The sequence below is a fragment of the Mesoplodon mirus genome (genome assembly GCF_964341445.2).
Source record: "Mesoplodon mirus genome assembly, chromosome: 4".
Classification (NCBI taxonomy): domain Eukaryota; kingdom Metazoa; phylum Chordata; class Mammalia; order Artiodactyla; family Ziphiidae; genus Mesoplodon; species Mesoplodon mirus.
Genome location: NC_138979.1, coordinates 35,764,565 through 35,790,999, shown reverse-complemented (window position 1 = coordinate 35,790,999; position 26,435 = coordinate 35,764,565). Strand labels below are relative to the sequence as shown.

The 26,435-nt window shown below is 42.1% G+C and overlaps 1 protein-coding gene across 1 annotated transcript; it reads left to right on the top strand.

Annotated features, from left to right (window-relative positions):
- Nucleotides 1-21,141: 21,141 nt before the first annotated feature.
- LOC309801944 (mediator of RNA polymerase II transcription subunit 14-like) lies at nucleotides 21,142-25,942 on the top strand. Its single transcript, XM_082617076.1, has one exon. It carries the CDS (start codon nucleotides 21,288-21,290, stop codon nucleotides 25,650-25,652), a length of 4,365 nt encoding a protein of 1,454 aa, XP_082473202.1. The 5' UTR covers nucleotides 21,142-21,287; the 3' UTR covers nucleotides 25,653-25,942.
- The last annotated feature ends 493 nt before the right edge of the window (nucleotides 25,943-26,435 follow it).

Below are 26,435 nucleotides of genomic sequence, written 5' to 3'. Positions count from 1 at the left end.
AGAATGCTCAGATGTATGACCTTGTTGTAAGACTGGAACATACAGAACATGTCATGGAGTTTTTTGTTTGTTTGTTTGTTTGTTTTATTGGAGTGTAGTTGCTTTACAATGTTGTGTTAGTTTCTGTTGTACAGCAAAGTGGATCAGTTATACGTATACACATATCCACTCTTATTTAGATTTCCTTCTCATCCAGGTCACCACAGAGCACTGAGTAGAGTTCCCTGTGCTATACAGTAGGTTCTCATTAGTTACCTATTTTATACGTAGTGGTGTATGTATGCCAATCCCAATCTCCCAATTCGTCCCATCCCCCGCCTTCCCCCTTGGTAACCATAAGTTTGTTCTCTACATCTGTGACTCTATCTCTGCTTTGTAAATAAGTTCATCTGTACCATTTTTTCTAGATTCCACATATAAGTGATACTATATGACATTTGTTTTTCTCTTTCTGACTTACTTCACTCTGTATGACAATTTCTAGGTCCACCCACGTCTCTGCAATCTTCTTTATCCATTCCTCTGTGGATGGACATTTAGGTTTCTTCCTTGTCTTGGCTGTTGTAAACAGTGCTGCAGTGAACATCGGGGTGCATGCATCCTTTCAAATTATGGTTCTCTCCAGATATATGCGTAGGAGTGGATTGCTTGTAGAAGAAATGGAAAGAGAAACAGCTGGTTCAGAGGGAAGGCCTTTGCTAAATTTACTTAGTATTATAGGGAAATTAACTACTAAGCATATGTTCTTTTTTCTTCTCTAAGCAAACTCGGGAGGACCAATTTCTACCACATGGAAGCATTTCCAGATTTCAAAGTTATTCCAAGAAAAGGAAAAAAAATGGTTTATTAATATGCAATACACAATATGGATTTCCAAACACTGCTAGACCCACAAAACCTGTCTGAAATTAGGAAGTATGCCAATGACTTAAAAAAGAAAACCCATTCAGAATGGAAGGGAGTAGGCAGAGATAGGACAATAATCTTTCCGTTACTCTCAGTCCAGAAGTCTACTGCCCGCTGCTGCTCCTGTCCTGCAGCAGCATCATGAGGTATTGTCCGATCAGCATCTCCAAGGGACTAAAATTGCAGACAAATGAATACAAACTCTAAATGCTCGATTATTTTGTTTGTAGACAAGATGACACTTGAAGCTTTGGAATAGAATCGGAGATCCAGCCATACTCATGCAAAAGCAACATACTTTTTCCAGAAGACCACAGTCAATAGTGGGAAATGCCTGCTGGCAGGAAGCTTTTAAATTACCGAGACCATGATGCTTTTAAATTACCAGACATGATTTGAGCAAACATCTCTTAGAGTCAAAATATGAAGAGATAATGGACTCTGTGAAAAGAAGGATCAATGAGGCACTGCAATTTACAAACACAGAGAGGTGGACAGTTGCCTGGGGAGACAGTTGGATGTTGGGATTACACCTCACCCAGGTTTTTATAAAAGCCTTGTATTGGGAGTAAACAGACAGGCTATAAAGTGTAGCAGTTATAAAATATTTGAAATCCTTTCTAATATTTCAGTTTAAGACAGTGGTTCTCAACCAGAGGCAATTTTGTCCCTGGGAGGACATCTGGAACCATCCAGAGACATTTTTGTCACAACTGGCGGGAAGTTGGGGTACTTCTGATAGAAGCGAGGGATGCTGCTAAACTTGTAATGGACAGAACCTCTTCCACTCTCCATCACAACAAAGAATTATCCAGCCCAACATGTCAATAGTGTCAAGGTTGAAAAACCCTGTCATAAGAGAAAAACTGCATGAAAGATTTTTAAAAGGGGCAATAATCCACGACTCCTTGAAATAGGATATGTACCCTACAGCATGAAGCTGGACCTTCCTAAGGAAGAGGGAGAGAAGCTGCATTCATACTGTAAAACTAGCCTTCAAGACAAAGCAAAAAGAAAAGACTTGGAAACTCAAGTAGTCCCTGTAGTGAGTTACGTAGTTCATCTTGGTCATACTTTTCGTTGCTAGCTGGCTCTGATAAAATCAATCACTTTTGAGAATCTTGCATATATCGTAAAGTAATCGAGAAAAATTTATTAATAAAACATAAGGAATGTTGTTGTCAGTCCATGTGGGCTGCTACAAATCTCTTGGATCCAGGTTCAAAGGCACATGGGAATGCTACAAGAGCTGGGCTACTGCATTGTCCAGATTCCAAGACAAGTTGCACAGCACCATGATGTTGGAAAGGCTCATTCTTTTTGGTGTTTGGACCAGGAGCCCAGCTTGGACTTGTGACAAGCCCACATTTCCACCAACAAATGCCAGGGGGTCTGCCCAGTATCACCTCTAGCTTTTTATTGTATCTTCTGCAGCACATGAAAGAAACTCATCTATGTTCATAAATCATAAAATAAACTGGGATTGGGAACAGCGCATAATTTTATCTCAATTCAAACATATCTTAGGTTTTTAGATGTCCATGAATAAGCTGATTTACCTGCTTACTATTTAAAAGTGATTTATCTTCACTTTCCTGCTTAGTTCAGAAGAAGCATGTCTACGTCTTTCTAAGTCTATTCTCACACCTGATTTGAATCGGGTCTCCCTTGAGATCATGTTATATCAACTCTCCCCTTTTCTGTAACTTCTCTTGGGTTCCTTCTCCTTCCTTTGCTGTCATCCCATGACTGGTTCATGCAGGGATATAAAGGTCCAGCCCCCTCATCTAAACCAGGGGCATTTCCCAAGGGCCATCCCAACTCCAGAGATTCCCCAGGGGAAGGACTGAGGCTCTTATCAAGATAGCATTACAGTTCTTTTCCTTTCTCTGTCCAATCCTGTTTCCATGCCCTTTCTTCCAGAGGTATTGATTTAAGAGCAATCCCTGATAAAGGTCCTGCACTATCAATTTTCTCTCCGATTCTTCTTCCCTAGACACCCAGCTGGAGAAGCATGTGTTGGCTCTCAGCCTGATCTCTTGTCTCCATCCAGATTTCAGATTTGGACAGCTTCACCTCATCAGTGATCACATCTTCTATTTTTTTCCATGAGTTTTGAGGTCTGGGAAAGGAATAAAAATACCTTCATTCTTGCTATATTTAAAAAGAATACAGAGTCAAAATAACGAATGCATAAAACTTAATTTTGATCTAGTAATTTCAAACTTTTAGAAAAGTTGCAAAAACAGTACAAAGGACTTCTGTATACCCTTTATCTAGATTCACCAATTGTTTGCATATTTTCCCCCACTTGCTTCTTTATCAATCTCTCTCTCTCTCTGTACACATACACACATACGCATACCTATATATCATATATAAGTGCATACTATTGTTATTATTTGAACCACCTGAGAGTAAGTAGCAGACATTGGACCTTGTGATAGACTGAATATTTGTGTCCTGCTCCCAAGTTCATACATTGAAACCTAATCCCCAATGTGATGGCATTTGGAGATGGGGCCTTTCAGAGGTGATTAGGTCATGAGGGTAGAGCCCTCCTGAATAGGATTAGTGCCCTTAAATAAAAGAGATCCCAGAGAGTTCTCTTGTTCCTTCTGCCATGTGAGGACACAGTGAGAACACGGCCATCTATGAACCAGGGAGTCCCCACCAGACACCAGATCTGCTGGCACCTTGATCTTGGACTTGCTAGCCTCCAGAACTGTGAGAAATAAATTTCTGTTGTCTATAAGCCACCCAGTCTATAGTTGTCTGTTATAGCAGCCCAAACTGGCTAAGACAGCCCCCCTTATCCTTAAATACTTGAGTGTATATTTCCTAAGAACCAGGACATTCTCTTACATAGTCACAATACAAGGATCTCAACTGGGAAGTTTAACACTGATACAATACTCTCTGTCAACCCATGGTCCATATTCAGTTTTGTCAATTGTCCCAATTGTGTCCTTTTTAGCTATTCTTTTTTTTTTTTTTGGATATGCTACAACATTTTTATTCATTTATCTGTTGATAGATACTTGAGTTGTTTCTAGTTTGGGGTGATTACAAATAAAGCTGCTATGAATATTCATGTACAAGTATTGAATGCTTTCATTTCTCTTGGGTAAATACCTAGGAGTGGAATGACTAGTCATATGGTATAGGTGTTTGTTTAATTTTTCAAGAAATGAAAAATTGTTTTCCAAAATAGTTGTACCATTTTACATTCCCACCAACAGTGTATGAATTCAAGTTCCTCCACATCTTCACAAACACTTGACACAATCAGTCTTTTTAATTTTAGATGTTCCAACAGGCATGTGGTGGTATCTCATTGCAGTGCTTCTTCCAGAGAAGCACGTGGGTGTCCATGCCCCCTGCCCAGGGCCAGGTTGTCTTTCTTTCTTTTTTTTTTTCAATTTTATTTTATTTATTTATTTTTATAGCAGGTTCTTATTAGTCATCCATTTTATACACATCAGTGTATACATGTCAATCCCAATCTCCCAATTCATCACACCACCACCACCATTCCCCTGCCGCTTTCCCCTTTGGTGTCCATACGTTTGTTCTCTACATCTGTGTCTCAGTTTCTGCCCTGCAAACTGGTTCATCTGTACCATTTTCTAGATTCCTCATATATGAGTTAATATATGATATTTGTTTTTCTCTTTCTGATTTACTTCACTCTGTATGACAGTCTCTAGATGCATCCATGTCTCTACAAATGACCCAATTTCGTTCCTTTTTATAGCTATTCTTTTCTGGTTCAGAATCCAATCCAGAATTATTCTTTGCATTTAGTCGTCATGAATTGTTAGTCTCTTAAATCTGGAACAGTTCCTAGAGCTTGTTTTCCTTTCGTGATTTCGACATTTTTGAAGACTACAGGTCAGTTATTTGATAGCATGTCCCTTGATTTGGGTTAGTTTGGTGTTTCCTCTGATTAGATTTAAATTTTTAATTTTTGGCAGATATGCCCCAGGAGTGATGTTGTGTTATTGTCTGTGTATCATATTAGGAGGGACTTGATGTCAGTTTGTCATAATTTTGGTGATGTTAACTTTGATCACTTGGTTAAGAAGGTGTCCACCAAGTTTCTTCTCTGTAAAGTTCTATCATCCCCTTTGTAGTTACGGGAGATACTTTGAGATTATGTAAACACCCTGTTACTCATCAAACTTTCACCCACTAATTCTAGCCTTCACTGATAATTTAAAAACTATTATTCCTCCATTTATTATTTCTTCTATGCATAAGGAAGAGTTATCAGCATATATTTATTTATGTCAGAATGGATTTGTGGATTCTTTATTTTATTCCGTGGGTTAGAATTCACCCAATTTGATGCTCAAATTGTTTCCTCATGATTATTTAATTGGACTCCCAAACTGTTTAAGGTTCAGCCAGTGGGAGCCTTGTCAAGTAGGCTCCTGTGTCCTTCAGACATGTTCCCACCATTTTTTTTTAACACATCCATATTTTTTGGTGGGATGAGATGTTTCAGGTTCATACTGTACTATCCCCGCCCCATTCCTGGAATCAACCCTTTCTTCAAGGAGCCATTCTCCTTTTAGAGAAGAATAGCATTTAGAAATCAAATCTGGGCACTGGGTGTGTTCATTGCTACTGGAGTCATTGTTTCGAGGCCCTCCCAGCTGTCAGGGCTAGGAAATATATCAGTCTCTAAATAAAAACCTTACATTTGTAATGAGGTGGATAGACCTAGAGTCTGTCATACAGAGTGAAGTAAGTCAGAAAGAGAAAGACAAACACCGTATGCTAACACATATATATGGAATTTAAGGAAAAAAAGTGTCATGAAGAACCTAGGGGTAAGACAGGAATAAAGACACAGACCTACTAGAGAATGCACTTGAGGATATGGGGAGGGGGAAGGGTAAGCTGTGACAAAGCGAGAGAGAGGCATGGACATATATATACACTACCAAACGTAAGGTAGATAGCTAGCGGGAAGCAGCCGCATAGCACAGGGAGATCAGCTCCGTGCTTTGTGACCTCCTGGAGGGGTGGGATAGGGAGGGTGGGAGGGAGGGAGACGCAAGAGGGAAGAGATATGGGAACATATGTATATGTATAACTGATTCACTTTGTTATAAAGCAGAAAGTAACACACCATTGTAAAGCAATTATACTCCAGTAAAGACGTAAAAAAAAAAAAACCAAAAAAACCCTTATATTATAAACCATTCATACTGATTCCTCTATTCCAATCCAACACTCCAAGGTTTATTGTAGTCTTCCTGTTTCCATATTTCTAATGCCCTTTTTCAACAGTGAGAAACTTGGCTTTCATTATCCTCAATGAATTCACTCATTAGCTCCAGCTTCTGAATTACTAACATCCCACTGTGAAAAAGCAAACCAACTAACTAGAATGAAATGTATGTTTAAAGGTCTTTTTCTTCTTTTTAGGTAAAATTTACATACGGTAAAATGCATAGATCTTAAGTATATAGTCTGATGAAGTTTGATCAGTGATTATGTAACTATCACTATAATCAAGACATAAACTATTTCCATCAGCCCAGAAAGTTCCTTCATGCCCCCTTTTAGTAAATCCTATCCCCCACAGGTAACTACTGTTCTGAATTCTACGACCACAAATTAATTTTACCTGTTCTTGAACTTCATATAAAAGGAATATACAGTATGTACTCTTCTTTGTCTGGCTTCTTTTATGAAACATAATATTTTTGAGATTCACCCATGAATCTCAAAATCATGTATGTACATTCATTCATTCATACATGTTGTTGCATGTATCAGTTGTTACATTTTTAGTGCTAAAAAGTAGTTCATTATGTCAATATTTTACTATTGTCTATTCATTCTCCTATTGATGGACACTTGGTTGTTTCTGACTATTATGAATAAAGTTGCTATAAACATTCTTATATAAGTCTCTTTTAGGAAAAATGTTTTCATTTTTCTTAAGTAAATACCTAGCATGTCATAGGATAGTTGTATATTTAACTTTATAAGAAACTGCCAAACCATTTTCCAAGTAATTGTGTACCAGCAAATTAGTTCATACCAACAGTACATGAGAGTTCCAGTTGTTCCACATTCTTGTCAGTACTTGGTGTTGTAAATTGTTTTAATTGTAACCTTTCTAGTGGATGTGAGATGGTATCTCATAATGGTTTTAACTTGCATTTCCCTGATGATAAATGATGCTGAGCATCTTTTCATGGGCTTATTGGTCATTTGTATACCTTCTTTTGTGAAATGTCTGTTCAAAGTCTTTTGCCCATTTTTACTTGTACTGTTTGTCTTTTGATGTAGATTTGTAGGAGTTCCTTATATATTCTAAATACAAGTCTTTCTTCAGATATATGTATTGTGATTATTTTCCCCCAGCAGGTGGTTCTCAGTTTAATTTTCTCAGTGGTGTCTTTTGATAAGCAGAATATTTTGGTTTTGATGCCATCCAGTTTATCAAAAATTTCTTGTATAAGAAATTTCTTATTTCTTATGTGTCTTTTATAAGGAATATCTGCCTATTCTCCTGGTTTTTTATCCTAGAAAATTTGTAGTCTTAGCTTTTATGTTTAAATCAATAATCCATCTCAAATTAATTTTTGTGTGTGGTGTGTAATAGGAGTCAAGGTTCATTTTTTTCCCACATGTTTATCTAATTGTTTCAGCTCCTACTTATTGAAAGAATTTCTTTTCCTCCATTGAATTGCCTTGGTGCCTTTGTTGAAAATCAATTGTCGTTATATGTGTGGGCCTATTTCAGGACTCTATTCTCTGCCATTAAACTATTTATCTGTTCTACATTAATACCACATTCTTCTGATTACTGTGGCTTTAATAGTACATTTTGAAATCAGGTAGTGTGTGTCCTTAAGCTTCTTTCTGTTTCAAGATTCCTTTGACCGCTCTAGGTCCTTTGCATTGCCACATATAATTTATAATTACCTCATCTATTTCAACAAAAAATATCCTTTGGGAATTTGATTGGAATTAATCTACAGATTAATTTTGGGGAGAAGTAAACTCTTAATAATAATATGTCTTCTAATGTATGAACTTGGTGGACTTTGATTTAGACTTTGGCCCTTTGAATTTCTCTCTCACAAAGTATGTGTGCATATATGTATGTATGTATATGTATATATGTTGGACAGCTCTACTCAATAGAAATTTCTTTACTCTTCCTCCATTGAGCTGAAAATTTTAATGGCTAGCACCTACATTCCTGGCTCAGAATCAGGGATATTATGTAGATAAACTGATTTTGGAAAGTTAGTGATAAGAATGACTAGCAGAGAGGTATGGATTCCTCTGTACTTGTCGGGAGCACAGGCTATGGTTTTCCTGTATGATGGTCCAATGTGGCTCATGGCACTGGTGGGAAAGGGGTTAGAAATGGGAGGGGGGAGCATCTTGAGCTAAGATTAAGGAATTCTGTGGGAGAGATAAATTGTATAAATTTGGCTAAAGTGACTGGTATTTGAAGAAGCTGAGAGAAAAAGTAGCCCCCTTAGGCAGATACATCCCATGTAAACATCTTCCCCAAAGGGACATATGTCCCAATCAGGGCTCGGCTGAGTCTTTGGGTCTGAAAGATAAATAGTATTTCACTTCTCAGGTCTTGTGTGAATATTTCACTATAGCAGAAAACATGACAAATATAACATAATATAAAAATAGCTACTATTTATTGGGCACTCATTCTGTGCCAGGCCCAATACTCCCATTTTACATATGTTTCATTTTTTACAACAACCTTTTGGGATAGGTAACATTAGCTATAGTTTATAGATGAAGAAGTGAAGGACTGGAATAGTGGAGTACACCAGCACCACATGGTTAGCAAATGGAAGAGACCTTGCTCTAACTCCCACACCTCCTGGTCTCTCTGCATAGCACTGATCTATATTCATTTTAAATCTCACAGCCTTAATGCTCCTGAGACCTCAACATCCTGGGGGAAGCCCTGTTGATGTCTAATTTACCTTCTTGGCAACTTCTCTTCTCCATAAATCTAGACCAAGGCCAGGGTGAGCCTCTCTGTCAGATTCTGTCTCCGCTGTGCCTTAATTAGCCCAATGGAGATGGAACACCATGGCCATCAGGCCTGGAAATTAGACTTGGGGAAATCCCTGGTGGTGTTTAGGCCATTATTACTCAGCCTGGGCTTGCTTCTGGGCTTTTAAGTGCATTAGAGCACTTTGCATTGACTTGACTGGCTGCTCCGTGCTGGCTGACTTGTCAAATTACCTCTCATTTGTACAGCTCACCTGATGTTGTTGAAGCACTTTCCTGGCATTGGGAGCTGCGGGTCATCCTGAGGGATCTGGGGACTGAGCCTAGTTTTACAGATGGGGAAGCTGAGACCTGGCTGTATTGAGTAAGTGTATATTTGGTCTCCTTCAAATGCTTAATGTTTGCAACTGGAGTGATTTTTTTTTTTTTTCATGTGGCTGGTTCTAAAGTTTCAATATGGCAGTTTAATGAACCTCTGAGTGAGGCTTTGTTTGGGGTATCAAAGTAAAGCAGAGAGGGAGCTGATTCATTGTTGCATACAGGTTCTATAGATCACCCACAGGAATATCTTAGATTTGGGGGTTGACAGTTGTTGTCTCAGTTATCATGGGCTGGTGGTCTAAAGTTACACAGCTGTCCATGTATTCTAATGGGAACTGACTTACCCAAGGCTTCCCAAGGGTGACAGCAGAACCAAGACAGATCTGTGGTCTTGTGATTGCACCTTAGATCCACGCTACCTCTTATAGCATGTGCTAGGTTTGGAACTAGACAGACACTTCAGATGGGGCTGATTGGATGGAGTCTGAGGGGCACATACAACCAGGCACAAAGCAGAGTCTCCAGAAATGGTTGAGGCAAAATGAAACCCAACAGTCAGCAATTAGGGCCAGAGCCTCAGTTCCCCAAAGCACTAGCAGAGACACACTAAAAAATGGGGGTCAAAGCAGCCCACCCTGTGAGCTGGGTTCCATATTGGAGGTAGAGCCAAGGTTGGTGGGAATGCCTTGTCCTGAGCCAGTCTTCCAGGAGCAGTGACCTTATTTTAAGTCCCTACCCATTGGGGGAGGGGAGCCTGAGGACTTCCTGTCTCAAGTCTGTCGTTCTGGGATATGGGAGTCATACTGAGCTTTCGAGTAGGGACAGTAGGAATGGGGAGCTTGGAAGCATCAAGGTCAGGTGATGAGACAGGGGCTCATGGGCCAAACTTTCCAGATCTACTAAGTTGGGAAAATAGTGCTTCTGACTGCTGTTCCAGTATCAAGAATCCCTTTCCATCTAGTCATGTCTATTTACCCCTCTCTGAAGGCACAGATCTCTACTTCAGTAAAGTTCTAAAAATTAAGGTATATAAAAATAATGGTGGGGAGTTATGAAAAGGCTCTTTCTTCAGTACTGGCCCTATGTTTGATCTGGTAGGAAGAGGTGGCTCTGGATGAGGGGAAGCTAAGTAATTTGTATTTTGAATAAGCCAACCAGGAGATTCAGAGGCAGATGGGGGACCATGGAAACATTTTTATAAACACTACCAAATCCCATTGGCACCCAATCTGGCCAGGGCCATATGCAGAAGGGAGTCTCTGGCATAGCAGCCTCTATCCAGGATCCTCAGACAGACTTGCTGCTGTGGCCCCAGGCCTGTTACCCAAGTTCCTTGCCTAGACACTGGCCCAGTCTTATGGTCCAGTTTTTGTACTTTGGGTATCTGCCCATTGTTCCTCAAATTCTTAGCCTTGGTTCCTTTGACCCAACTCCCTGCCTACCCCCCTCCCTGCAACCTCCACCGCTTGCTTCACCATCACCTGTCCTGTTGCTCTCCTGGAACTTGACCACCTCTTGTCTTTATTTTTTTTATTAAAATTTTTTTTTAATTTTCAATTTTTTGGCTATGCCACATGGCATGTGGGATCTTCCCTGACCAGGGATTGAACCCATGACCCTTGCATTGGGAGCATGGAGTCTTAAGCACTGGACCACCAGGGAAGTCCAACCACCTGTCGTCATCTTGATCCATTCCCAGTCCTCTTCCCACGACTCCATCCTAGTGGATGACTAGACAGCATGAGGTTTGGCTGCTACTTGTTACAAGTAAAACTTTGAAGTTGAGAAACTTCTAAAAGCCAGTGATCCAGGGAAGATAGTGCTTTTGTACCCAATTTTCAATTGATGGTGGAACCTAGAAGCTGGAATTTTGTGAGTTTTCTTTCACTTTCTCTTTTGGGGTACACAGTGAAATTATGGTACCTTAAGAGATAAATAATTTCAGAGAATCCATCAAGTTTGTTTACCGATCTAAGACCCCCTAGATTAGGTATCATCTAAATGAGAAGTCCACATATTTATGTTGACTCTACATCTCACACGAAGAGTTCTTAGAGCTCAAAGGGCAGAGGCTGCCCCAGCAAAAGTTTTAAGTCCATGAAACTTGTTTCTTTCCCCTCACTTCCCTCTCAGAACTATTGTTTGAACTTTTCCACAATATCTAGGACTCTCTGCTCAAGTCACCTACAAAGAAAAAAAAGGAAGCAACCAAGAAATTAATAGCATAACAATTAATTCAACATGTAACTACTACCAGGAACATGTATGTTTTAAAAGAGGGTCCAGGGTCCTTCTGGATTTTCCGAGTCCGCTGGTTAGAGTCTACCTCATCTGTCATGTGAGTGGCTCTCCTCAGGGCGATACTTTGGAAGGTCAGGGAGTGGGGAGCTTCAGGTAGGAACTCTGGCTTGCTTTAAATTAGCAAGACCAGTGGCAGTGGCAGGCAGAACCTTTGATCAATGGAGACTGCCTGAACCAATCATTCTATACCACCCTCCTGGCCTCAAATATGGGTCTATTGATAGAGACTTGACTCCTGTTGGACCAATCAGAGCCCTTCCCTGGGGCACCAAACCTTCAGTAGCTATGTTTCAGGAAGCTGGGCTGAAAGAAGAAAGCCAACAATTGGGAGCATCCTGAAGAAAGAAAGTGAGACAGACTCTTCTGTGATTCTCTGAGCACAAACAGAGCTGCTCCAGGGTTCTATTAGTTTGCTAGGGCTGCTATAACAAAGTACCATAGACTAGGGGCTTAAACAACAGGAATTTATTTTCTCACAGTCCTGGAGGTTGAAAATCCAAGGTCAAGGTATCAGCAGGGTTGATTTCTTCTCAGGCCTCTCTCCTTGCTTTGTCGGTGGCTGTCTTCTCCCTGTGTCTTCCTTTTGGGCAATGCCTGTGTCCAAATTTCCTCTACTTATAAGGACACCAGTCATATCGGATCAGGACCCACCCCCATGACTTCATTATAACCCAGTTACCTCTTTTTTTTTTTTTCTTTTTGCGGTATGCGGGCCTCTCACTGTTGTGGCCTCTCCCGTTGCGGAGCACAGGCTCCGGACGCGCAGGCCCAGCGGCCATGGCTCACGGGCCCAGCCGCTCCGCGGCATATGGGATCCTCCCAGACCGGGGCACGAACCCGTATCCCCTGCATCGGCAGGCGGACTCTCAACCACTGCGCCACCAGGGAGGCCCCAGTTACCTCTTTAAAGACCCTATCTCCAAACACAGTCACATTCTGAGGTACTGGGGGTTAGGACTTCAACATATGAATTTTGGAGACAGATTTTTCCCACCTGTTCCTACACCCCAGCCTTTCTCTGGCACTCCAAAGGTTCAGTGGCTGCTACAAATAGTATCTTTTGTTTTTACTATATTTCTGCTTGGATAATGTTGGTATGTAGAATTTTTAGGGTCTGGCTATATTAGGTATTGAAGTTCATTTTTTGTGATATAAGTTGCAAATATTTTCTATCTGTCATCTATCTTTATTTTGCTCATTAGAAAAACCATACAATTAAAAAATTATTGCTGGGCTTCCCTGGTGGCGCAGTGGTTGAGAGTCCGCCTGCCGATGCAGGGGACGCGAGCTCGTGCCCCGGTACGGGAGGATCCCACATGCCATCGAGCGGCTGGGCCTGTGAGCCATGGCCGCTGAGCCTGTGTGTCCGGAGCCTGTGCTCCACAACGGGAGAGGCCGCAACAGTGAGAGGCCCGCGTACCGCAAAAAAAAAAAAAAAGATAAAAGAAATTATTGCTTCTGGATACTGAGTGACAGTTGAGTTTTCTCTTGTGATAGAGATGAATATAAATAAGATGGCAGAGAAGGTTAGGGAGATGGGTGTAACTGGCATCTAAGGATACCAGATGGAGGGCAGACATGGCTGAAGCAGGTAAGCCTGTCTGGGGCCTCAATTTCCCTCCTCATGGGATAAATGCTCTCCCCTCATCCACCTGCCTATCCTCTAGCCCACACTAAGAATAACCTCTGGGAAAAAATAGCCTTAAACTTTCCAGTGCCTGTATTTTTTTCTACTCAAGAATGTACAGAAATCTGGGGTAAAAGCCATGAACAAGAATATAGTTAACAACATGTCAAATCTTTCTAGTTTTCCATCCAAGAAAGAGTGGCCCAGAATACAGGTTGGATGTTGGAGGGGTGTTGGAGAGGGAGGGGCAGGACCGGAACTGGAAAATCATTAGTCGCCCTCCTGCGTGCGTCCTGTCTGGGATTGTTAGATCTCAGTAAAACTGGAGGAGATGCACTGTTCTCTGAAGTAGGCTTATCTTGGGGGAAATATTGATTCTGACCACAGCCATCCCTGTTTCAAAAGTTATTTCATGTTTGAAAGAAGTGATTTAGTTGATAAAAGAAGATAAAAATAACTCTACTTGCTATGCCTTAGTACTCATGATAACTGTCCTTAAAAAAATAACTGGCTAGAGTTTCCGTGACTGCTGCGGCTTCTAAAATAACCCCTTGGGAGGGGTCTGGACATTTATCCCAAGAGGCTGCCTGGTTTCTAAAACTCTTCCGTAAGAGTAATGTGCTTTGAATAATGTCCACAACTTTTGAGGCTAAAGCAGAGTTTCAGAAACCATCCAAAGGCCTCTGAAGACAGGTAGGAAGTCAGTTTTGTTATTCTGTAGTGGCAAAAGTGGACTGATGGTCAAGTTAATGAAGCTTAAGCCTCAAAGACTCTAGCTTGTTGGGGGCCCCTTCCCAGGATCAGCAGGTTCCCCTCCAGGACTAAGTGGAGAAAGCAGCCACCCCAGCACACCTCTGCTCGGCTGCGCTGCTCGAGCTGGGTGTCCATCCTCTACATGTGCCCTGTCCCTTCCTCCTTCCCTGCTGGGAAGCCACCCCCGTGTCCCCCACTCAACAGCCAGTAACACCCTAGGCCCTCACTCCAAGCTATTGAAGAGCCAGGAGTGCAGTTACAGAAGGGGCATTAACAAAAGCCTTTGAAGTTGGAGGCTACTATTTCTGAACTATCAATACTAAAAAAATAGATTTCCATCAAGCATGCTAGAAGAAATACTGGATTACTTTTCTAGTCTTGCTATAGAAAACAGTGTCACAAAATAAGTTTCATATGAGCAAGCATTCAAAGTCAAAGAGTATGAAGGCAGAAAGGGTAAGAAAAATGTGTAATAAGGTTATGTCGAGCAATTAATGGATGATGACTATGGTGGTAGTGATGATGATGGTGATGAAATAGGTAATTTTCCTGGATTGTGCCAGTCATCACTTTATTGCTTCTCAGTTCCTACCCACGCTTCTTTGCTCCGCTTTGTGATACTGGGGTGAGCCATGTAAACATTTCCCCATTGCCTGCTGGCATCATATCAAGCTTTGCCAGAGGAGGGTGCTGAAGGGACACTGGAGGACAAAGACGCTTCTCTTCTTCTGGATTTTCCTGCTTCTCTTCTCGCTTCTGGGGCTTTTGGCCACACCCCATGGTGCTTATCCCCATGCAAGTTTCAGGGCCACCCCAACGGGTGGTTCCAGCAATTACTGCCAGCACCACAGCCAGCTCCTGGCACATCTCCCAGGCACCCAACTGGAGGATTGCCAACAAATCTCGCCTGATGGGCAACTTTCCAGTGCGTTTCCCCTGCAGAAGCTTTTCAGCAAGTTCCGCTTGCACCCCAGAAGGGAGCTCCTGTGTAAGTCTAGTCCACACCCTAGCAGGTGGCTTACTGCTTGTCAGACCTGGCCTGAGACACCTCAGCGAACTTCTGCACGAGCAATGGGCCACAGCCATACCCTTTCCATCAAGGTCTGAATCTCAGCCCTGGGGGATGGGAGGGTGGGGAGCTCTTCCAAATTTGTTCCTTCCTTGGGTACTTTTAGTCCTAGAGTTTATGGTTGCTCCATTTATCTACTAGTCCTATATCCTCTAGAGTTCTGTTTACCCTTTAAGTTAATCCCCTGTTACCAATGAATCTTTTTTTTTTTTAACCAATGAATAATTCTTTATATTAAACATTTCTTACTCCAGTTACTTTGTGGATTCTGCCTCCAGCCTGGACCCTGACTAATATAGGTATTTATTAGCTCTTAAATTTGAATTCATTAACATTTATTTTTCCACTCTAAAAAAATATTCACTTATAACTGATTTTGTGTTTGTTCTATAGTATTCTTTTTTAAGAGGGTCTAACAAATTACATAAGCTTCAGGCCCTGCAAAACTAGGCTAGCTGCTGTGAAGTTGGGAGGGACCCCAGGGATATCAGACTGTGCAGAGTGACTGCTGGTCTGCCTGGGTGCCCAAGGTTGTAGTTGGTGGCAGAAACTACAGGACATGGCTCTCAGGTGGGTCTTAGAGACCACAAGTCACATCACCTTGAACAAACATCCTGATATACTTACATTCTACCTCACACCACAAGCATGTGAGGTAGACACCGCATGAGAAAAGTGAGGCCCAGAGTGGGAAGGGGCATGCCCAAGGTCACAGGGAAAGTCAGTGGTAGAGTCTGGGCTAGAACTTGGGTCTCCCAACGGCAAGAGCTCAGTGACCCTGTGAGGGATCAGGACGGGGCGGGGCAGAGATCAGCGTCTCTGAGGTCCACTGGAGACTGTTTCTTCCATTTCAGCTAGTGACGGGCCAAGCCTCCCTCAGAGAACAGCTAGAAAAACGGGACAAAATATAAAGTCTTCTTGAGGCCTCAGAGACCCAAAATAAGCAGTGAAAAAGGACAGTGCTAAGATCTGGGAGGCAAAGGAAAACCCGAAAGATCAACTTAGCATTTGACGCTGCTTTTCCCTGGGGGGTCTGCCTGTTCCAGAAGAGGCAGCAGAGAAGGAGGAAAGCTGAGCTGAGTTCTTGGCAGCTTCCAAGGCAGGAAGGTCATTGCTGACACCTCCTTCCCCGCAGTTGGTCCGTCACCAAGTCTTGTCCCTTTTGCCTGAGGATGTCGCTGGAATCTGTTCACTTCTTTCTGCTTCCCCGAACCACCGTGGTTCAACCAGTCAGCGCCTCACGTCTGAAATGCTACTTCCACACCAGTGCCCTTCCAATCTGTTCTCCATGCCAAAGCTCCTCCACAGATGCAGCCAATGTGATCAGGCCACTCATCTGCTTCCTGCTTTATTAAAATTTCAATGATTTCTCATTATTTTTAGGATTCAGATCCAGATCTTTAACAGGACCTACAAGGCCCTGTGTAGTCTGATTCTAACTACTGCCCCAGCCTCTTCCACCCCATACTTCCTCTGCCTTTGCGGTCCAGCACCCTGATTTTCTTTCCGGTCTGTGCCCTCTCCTGTCACAGGGCCTTTGCTTATGCTCTTATTTATGCCTGGAATGCTAATCTAATCTCTGTCCCTCAGATCTTGGATCTACTGCAGGAATGACATACTTGAAGTTTGGAAAAATGGGTCTTCTCTCTTATCTAACCAGCTTTCCATGGATATGTGACCCATGAAGATGAAACTAAGACACCAGCATCTACCTGGTACAGGGTATCTTGAGGGGCCTTAAAAGGAGAATACTCCCTATTGGAGTGAATTGTACCAGGCACTACAATATGAAAGATAGGAAATATATGAACCTGACCTTTCCCTTTCTCTGGAGAGGTCTGGTATCCTCTAGAAGCCAATGGTTGTTGCTCACAGAGTGACTTTTCCCTGCCCAGCTAATCAGATTTGTCTGAATCCTCCTCACCCCATCTGAATTTTCCAGACCCTATCAGGTTGTACATTGTAGGTAGAACAAAATGTTGCAGGGAGTCTGATGGTACACCCGCCATGGAATGTTAAGGGAGAAAACAAAGTGAATTAAACACTCCTAGCTTGTTGTTCAGCTCACGGGATCTGGTTCACTGTTAAGGGATTTAGAAAAAGTATGGGGATTGGGAGCAAACTTCATATTGAGCAAGGGTTTAGCTAATAAAACTTTGTGAAAGTTACCTTTTTGGAGAACTTGAACTTGTGCTGGGACATTGCTGCCCAAACCATGGTCAACAAAATTCTTCTAGATTGTGCAGGCCAAACAGGGTCCTCTAAGTTACCCTGAGAAACTACTGGAGGCTGAGCAGGGAGGTAGAGAAACTCGCAGGAGGAAACGGATGATCTACCCAAACGTGCAAGGTGATCACGTGTGTTCCTCAGGGATCACGCTAATCTGGTTTCATGAATTTTGGTATTTTCATCATGTTCACGTCTGCACATTGAGCATCCCTAATAGAAAGGCAATTGGCTATGTGTCTTCGCTGCCCAAATCACTCTTAGGGAGATGGCAAAAAACACTTGAAGTGGGAAAAGTAGGGCTTCAGGAATTCCTGAGGCAAGAGGAAATTGACACGGTGTGGGGGAAAGAACAGTGCCATCTCTGAGAACAACTATAATCGTTTCTAGATGCCACATTTTCCATTCCACCCTAAAATTTGGGTGTCTACATCATTTCTCTCAGACTACTAGCAACTGTTATACATGTGAGAGAGGAGCATTAAACCAGCACCCCTGCTCCATTCACTCTTCATTTGGGACATCACAGTCTTCGGTCCTCAGAGGCACATGGGTCAGTGCCCCTCCCCCATAGTCATCTGCTCACAGCCCTGTGATCTAAGTCCGAGGGAATAGTCCACACAACCAACCACATGAGTGGCTGGCCCAGCACTGTAGTTTTAATCAGAAGAGCTTTCTCCAGTGGTATTTCAATGATCATCTAGACTTTCATTTCCTCAGTTAAGAGCCTAATTCCAATTTCTACTTCACTGGCTTTTCCCCATAGATCAAATCTCCTATCTAAGCAGTACGTACTAAAGAATCTGTACTGTGGGGTTCACCCAGATTAGGTTACATTAGATGCAATTGTATTAGCATGAACAATTCACTAAAGTTGAGGGATTACAGGACCCTCAATCTGGTCCTGAGCCTTCTTTTCAGCTTTCTCTTTCTGTGATCTGTTTCCTTTTCTTCTTATTTTATTTTTTTCAGGCTTTATTGAGATATAACTGACATATAACATTGTGTAAGTTTAAGGTATACAAAATGTTGATTTGATACATATATTCAATATATATTGCAAAATGATTACTGTCATAGTGTTAACTAACTTTCATCACATCACATAATTACCATTACTTTTTTTGTGGTGAGGACATTTAAGATCTACTCTCTTAGCAACTTTAGTGTATAATACAGTATTATTAACTATAATCACCATGTTGTACATTAGATTCCCCAGAATTTAGTCATTTTATAACTGGAAGTTTGTACTTATTGACCAATATCTCTCTCATTTCCTCTACCCCCAGTCCCTAGTAACCACTTTTCTACTCTGTTTCTGTGAGTTCAGCTTTTTTTAGATTCTAAATATAAGTGATATCATACAGCATTTGTCTTTCTCTGTCTGACTTATTTCACTTAGCATAATGCCCTCAAGGTCCATCCATGCTGTTGCAAATGGCAGGATTTCCTTCTTTCTCACGGATGAATAATATCCATTGAATGTACAGTTGTCCCTCAGTATCCATGGGACTCCCTGCAGATATCAAAATCTGGATGCTCAAGTCCCTTATATAAAATGTCATAGTACAGTTGACCCTCTGTATGGCAGATGCAGAACCTGCAGATACGGAGAGCCAACTGTATATACCACTCATTTTTAAATCTATTCATCTGTTGATGGACACTTGGGTAGTCTCCATATCTTGGCTGTTGTGAGAGTTCAGATATCTCTTCAAGATAATGATTTCATTTCCTTTGGCGTCTACTGAGATGTGGGATTGCTGGATCATATGATAGTTCTATTTTTAATTCCTTGAGGAACTTCTATACTGTTTTCCATAGTGGCTGCACCACTTTATGTTTACACCAACTGTGTACAAGTGTTCCATATTCTCCACATCCTTACCAGCATTTGTTTTCTCTTGTCTTTTGATAATAGACATCCTAACAGGTGTGAGGTGATATTTCATTGTGGTTTTGATTTGCATTTCATGTATCTGTTGGCTGTTTGAATGTCTTCTTTGGAAAAGTGTCTACTCAGTTCCTCTGCCCATTTTTTTGATTGGGTTATTTGTTTTTGTTTTTACTATTGAATTGTATTAGTTCCTTGTATATTTTGGATATTAATCTCTTATTGGATATGTGCTTTGCAAATATTTTCTCCCATTCTATAGGTTGTCTTCTATAGGTTGTTGATGGTTTCCTTTGCTCTGCAGAAGCTTTTTAGTTTGTAGTCCCACTTGTTTATTTTTGATTTTGTTGCCTTTGCTTTAGGTATTAAGTCCAAAAATAAAATCATTATCTAGATTGATGTCAAGGAGCTTACCCCTTGTTTTCTTCTAGGAGTTTTATTGTTTTAGGTCTTATGTTCAAGTCTTAAATCCATTTGAGTTGATTTTTGTGTATGGTATAAGATAGAGATCCAGCTTCATTTTTTTGCATGTGGATATCCAGTTTTCCCAGAACAATTTATTGAAGAGACTATCCTTTCCCCATTCTATATTCTTGGCTCTTTTGTCATAACTTAATTGACCATATAGGTGTGGGTTTATTTCTGGCTCTCTATTCTGTTCCATTGATCTATGTGTCTTTTTTGTTTGTTTGTTTGTTTGCCAATACTATATGGTTTTGATTACTATAGCTTTGTAATATGTTTGAAATTAGGAGGTGTGATGCCTCCAGTTTTGTTTTTCTTTCTAAAGATTGCTTTGGCTATTTGGGGTCTTTTGTGGGTCCTTAAAAATTTTAGGATTGTTTTTTCTAGTTTTGTGAAAAATGTCATTGGGAGTTTGATAGGGATTGCATTGAACCTGTAGAACATTTTGGGCACTTTGGGTTGTATGGACACTTAAACAATATTAATTCTCTACACTGAGAATTGTGAGACATTGATGAAAGAATTCAAAAGACAAATAATTGGGAAGATACTCTGTGCTCATGGATTGGAAGAATTAATATTGTGTGTGTGTGTGTTTGTGTGTACACATGTAACTATCATTTATCCTTAAAAAGGGAGGAAATCCTGTCATTTGTGACAACATGGATGAACTTGGAGGGCATTATGCTGAGTGAAATTAGTCAGACAGAGAAAGACAAATACTGCATGGCATTACTTGCATGTGGACTCTGGGAAAAAAGTTTAACTCATGGAAACAGCAGAAAAGTGGTTGCAAGCGTTGGGAGGAATAGAGAGAGGTTGGTAAAAGGGCATAAACTTTCAGTTAGAAGATGAATAAGGTTTGAGGATTTAATGTGTATATGTCATAATGACTATAGGTTAGAACACTGTATTGTATAAATGAAATTTGCGAAGAAAATAGAACCTAAATGTTCTCATCAAAAAAAAAAAAAGGTAAATGTGTGAGGTGATGGATAGATGTGTTAATTAACTCAATGGGGAGGATCCTTTCACAATATATATGTATATCAAATCATCACATAGTACACTTTAAGTAATCTTACTATTTTATTTGTCAGTTATGTCTCAATAAAGCTGAAAAAATCATTAAAATATTTTTAAAAAAGAAACAAAAATAAAAAATTCACCATTATATTGACAAATAATAGTGTAGAAGCTCACTAAATTATTCTAAGAAAAAAAATAAATCACTCTAGTTAGAAGGCTGATTAGGTAGAGCTGGATTGAGAAAAAGCCTGAGGAATGTGTGATTGGAGTTCCAGAAAAGGGGAAGGCAATAAACATTTTTCAAGAAAAAATAGCCAAGCGCTTTGGGCCGTCAACATGGACGCTGCGGCTGCCTGGTGGAACTGCCTCTGATCGGTTGCGAGGGCGCAGCTTCTCTGAGCCGCCCACCCGCTTCCCCGCCCTCCCCCCTCCCCTCTCCCCTTTCACCCCCGCCCCTTGCTCCAGTCCCGGCAGCCGGCGGGCTTGACGTTACGTGGGGGCGGGCCTCTGCGGCCGGCGCACGGCTTCCTGTTCAGAGGCGGCCTGGCGGTAGTAGGCGGCGCCGGCGGCGACTTCGCCTGCGCCCACTTCGGCGTGGTGATCCAGCGCCCGGGAGGGAGGCTCGAGAGCCGCATCTTGTGCCGCTGCGCCAAGCCCGGCCCTGCGCCGCCATGGCCCCAGTGCAGCTGGAGAACCACCAGCTGGTCCCGCCCGGAGGCGGCGGCGGGGGCAGCGGCGGCCCCGCGTCAGCCCCGGCGCCTCCTCCTCCGGGAGCCGCCGTGGCGGCGGCCGCTGCGGCGGCGGCTAGCCCTGGCTACCGGCTAAGCACCCTCATCGAATTTCTGCTGCACCGGGCCTACTCGGAGCTCATGGTACTGACTGACTTACTGCCAAGGAAATCTGATGTGGAAAGGAAAATAGAAATAGTGCAGTTTGCTAGCCGGACATGCCAACTCTTTGTTCGATTATTAGCTTTAGTAAAATGGACTAATAATGCTGGCAAAGTGGAAAAATGTGCGATGATCTCGAGCTTCTTAGATCAGCAAGCCATCCTGTTTGTGGATACTGCTGATCGCCTGGCCTCATTAGCTAGAGATGCTCTGGTCCATGCCCGCCTGCCTAGTTTTGCCATCCCATATGCTATTGATGTACTGACTACTGGGTCTTACCCACGGCTGCCAACCTGCATTAGGGATAAAATTATTCCTCCAGACCCAATTACCAAAATTGAGAAACAAGCTACACTTCACCAGCTGAACCAGATTCTTAGACATCGTCTTGTAACCACAGATCTTCCTCCTCAGTTAGCAAATCTTACAGTTGCAAATGGCCGAGTGAAGTTTCGAGCTGAAGGAGAATTTGAAGCCACCTTGACTGTGATGGGAGATGACCCTGATGTTCCCTGGCGTCTTCTCAAGCTAGAACTTCTAGTTGAGGATAAGGAAACAGGAGATGGGCGAGCCTTGGTTCATAGTATGCAGATCAACTTTATCCATCAGCTGGTACAGTCTAGGCTCTTTGCTGATGAGAAACCTCTTCAGGACATGTACAACTGCCTGCATTCTTTCTGCTTATCACTTCAGTTAGAAGTGCTACATTCCCAAACTCTAATGTTAATCCGAGAGCGGTGGGGAGACCTCATACAGGTGGAAAGGTATCATGCAGGAAAGTGCCTCTCCCTCTCAGTTTGGAATCAACAGGTTCTTGGGAGAAAAACAGGGACAGCATCTGTTCACAAAGTTACAATTCAAATTGATGAGAATGATGTCTCCAAGCCTTTACAGATTTTTCATGATCCTCCTTTGCCAGCTTCTGATTCCAAATTAGTAGAAAGAGCCATGAAGATTGATCATTTATCAATAGAAAAACTCCTGATTGACAGTGTCCATGCACGAGCTCATCAGAAGCTCCAGGAACTGAAGGCCATTCTTAGAGGCTTCAATGCCAATGAAAATTCTTCCATAGAGACTGCACTTCCAGCTCTTGTTGTTCCCATCTTGGAGCCCTGTGGTAATTCGGAGTGTCTACACATTTTTGTAGATTTGCATTCTGGAACGTTCCAGTTGATGCTTTATGGACTTGACCAAGCCATACTGGATGACATGGAGAAGTCTGTGAATGATGATATGCAACGGATCATTCCTTGGATTCAGCAACTTAAGTTTTGGCTTGGACAACAGCGTTGCAAACAATCTATAAAACACTTGCCTACAATAAGCAGTGAAACATTGCAGCTGTCCAATTATTCAACCCATCCTATTGGAAACCTTTCTAAGAATAAGCTGTTCATTAAACTTACCCGTCTTCCACAATACTACATTGTTGTGGAGATGTTGGAGGTTCCCAATAAACCCACACAGCTGTCATACAAGTACTACTTCATGTCTGTGAATGCCACAGATTGTGAAGACAGCCCTGTCATGGCCCTCCTGCTGCAGCAGTTCAAGGAAAACATCCAGGAATTAGTTTTTCGTACAAAAAACGGGAAACAGCCTAGAAGCAGTGCCAAGCGCAAGTTGTCTGATGATCTGTGTCCAGTAGAAACCAAGAAAACCAAACGATCAGGAGAAATGTGTGCCTTCAATAAAGTTCTAGCTCACTTTGTCGCTATGTGTGATACAAATATGCCATTTGTAGGACTTCGGTTGGAGCTGTCCAATCTGGAGATTCCACATCAAGGAGTGCAAATGGAAGGTGATGGCTTCAGTCACGCGATTCGCTTATTGAAAATTCCTCCCTGTAAGGGTGTAAATGAGGAAACCCAAAAGGCTTTGGACCGCTCTCTTCTCGATTGCACTTTCCGATTACAAGGTAGAAATAACCGCACCTGGGTGGCAGAGTTAGTGTTTGCAAATTGTCCACTTAATGGCACTTCTACCAGGGAGCAAGGACCATCCCGGCATGTTTATCTGACGTATGAAAACCTGTTGTCTGAACCTGTTGGTGGTAGAAAAGTGGTTGAAATGTTCCTTAATGACTGGAATAGCATTGCACGATTATATGAGTGTGTGTTGGAATTCGCACGTTCTCTACCAGACATACCCACTCATCTAAACATTTTCTCAGAAGTTTGTGTTTATAATTACCGAAAACTTATCTTGTGTTATGGAACCACCAAGGGAAGTTCAATTAGTATCCAGTGGAATTCCATACATCAGAAATTTCACATTTCTTTGGGAACTGTTGGTCTAAACTCAGGATGCAGTAACTGTCACAATACTATTCTCCATCAGCTTCAAGAAATGTTCAACAAAACACCAAATGTGGTTCAGTTATTACAGGTACTGTTTGATACTCAGGCTCCATTGAATGCCATCAACAAACTGCCCACTGTGCCGATGTTGGGCTTGACCCAGAGAACCAACACTGCCTACCAGTGCTTCTCCATCCTGCCGCAGTCATCCACCCACATCAGACTGGCCTTCAGGAACATGTATTGCATTGATATATACTGCCGGAGTCGAGGCGTTGTGGCAATACGCGATGGGGCCTATAGTCTTTTTGATAATAGCAAGTTGGTTGAAGGTTTTTATCCTGCACCAGGACTCAAGACGTTCCTGAATATGTTTGTTGACAGCAATCAGGATGCTCAAAGAAGGTCTGTAAATGAGGATGATAATCCCCCTTCTCCCATTGGAGGAGATATGATGGATTCTTTAATCTCACAACTCCAGCCACCACCCCAGCAACAGCCATTTCGAAAGCAGCCAGGATCATCAGGCGCTTATCCTCTAACTTTGCCCCCTACATCTTATCACAGCACAGTTAACCAGTCTCCCTCTATGATGCACACACAGTCTCCAGGAAATCTGCATGCCGCCAGCTCCCCCAGTGGGGCTTTGAGAGCCCCATCACCAGCATCATTTGTTCCAACTCCTCCCCCTTCCTCGCATGGAATCTCAATAGGACCAGGGGCCAGTTTTGCTAGTCCACATGGAACCCTGGACCCTAGTTCTCCATACACTATGGTGTCACCAAGTGGACGAGCAGGGAACTGGCCAGGGTCTCCTCAAGTGTCTGGCCCCTCACCAGCAACACGCATGCCTGGGATGTCACCAGCCAACCCATCACTACATTCTCCAGTTCCAGATGCTTCTCATTCCCCTCGAGCTGGAACAAGTTCCCAAACGATGCCCACAAACATGCCTCCACCTCGTAAACTACCTCAGCGCTCCTGGGCGGCCTCCATCCCTACCATCCTCACTCACAGTGCCTTGAATATTTTACTGCTGCCCTCTCCAACGCCAGGCCTCGTGCCCGGCCTAGCAGGTAGTTACCTTTGTTCTCCGCTTGAGAGATTCCTTGGATCCGTCATCATGAGACGACACCTTCAAAGAATTATTCAACAAGAAACGCTACAGCTGATAAATTCCAATGAACCCGGAGTGATCATGTTTAAGACTGATGCGCTGAAATGCAGAGTAGCCCTTAGTCCCCAAACCAACCAAACACTTCAGCTAAAAGTGACACCCGAAAATGCAGGACAGTGGAAACCTGATGAACTTCAAGTTTTAGAGAAATTCTTTGAAACAAGAGTTGCAGGACCGCCATTTAAAGCCAATACATTAATAGCTTTCACCAAGCTGTTAGGAGCTCCTACACACATCCTCAGGGACTGTGTGCATATTATGAAGCTAGAGTTGTTTCCTGACCAGGCAACACAGCTAAAATGGAACGTTCAGTTTTGCCTGACGATCCCTCCCAGTGCACCGCCAATTGCACCTCCTGGGACACCTGCTGTGGTGCTGAAATCCAAAATGCTATTTTTTCTTCAGCTAACTCAGAAAACATCGGTCCCTCCCCAAGAACCTGTTAGTATTATAGTTCCAATTATTTATGACATGGCTTCAGGTATCACCCAGCAGGCAGACATTCCCAGACAGCAGAACTCTTCTATTACTGCTCCCATGATGGTCAGCAACATTCTGAAGAGGTTTGCAGAGATGAACCCACCACGACAAGGTGAATGCACAATATTTGCAGCTGTTCGTGATTTAATGGCTAATCTTACACTGCCCCCTGGTGGGCGTCCATAGACACTATTGTTTTTAAACCAGGAAGGCTGACAAAAGAGACAAAACAACAAAAAAATCTGAATTCAGCCTTCAGTTTAAAAAAGCAAAAGGACTTTTTTGACTTTAAGAGCTGAATATTCTAAAGTGGCAAAAATTTTCAGGGTGCACTTCTTTCATCAAAAAGACCATCAATCTTTTGTATAGTGAACTTGTATAGTGTGTTTAAATGGGACACATTTCAAACTAGGTAATAAGTCAGTGTCTGTTTGCCAGTAATAGATTTAATACTCTGTTTTATACTATAAAGTATGGAGATGCCAAACTTGTTTGTTTAATTGTTTTCTTATGTTTTGGGTGTAATAGTCCTTTTTTGGTTTTTGTTTTGTTCTTTAAGGCAGGTCTGTCATTTTTGAATACTGTAAAACTGTGATAAACTTTATATTGAAGCTGTATTTTAATATGACCGCTTTAAATCCTTACATGAGATGTTCTGGGAGTTGTTATAAACACATCCCAAAGAAGCAATATTTAATAAAACTAGGTTAAAAAAATAGCCGAAAGTTTTCCAATTTTTTAAAAAAATATAAACTCACACATCCAAAAAGCTCATTGTTATTGAGTGAATGTTTGTGTACCCCGCTCAGATTCACATGCTGAAGCCTTAACCCCCAATGTGATGGCATTTGGAGGTGGGGCCTTTGGGAGGTAATTCAGTTTAGATGAGGTTATGAAGGTGGGGGTCCCCCATGATGAGATTAGTGCCATTATACAAAGAGGAAGAGAGATCAGAGCTCTCTCCCTCTC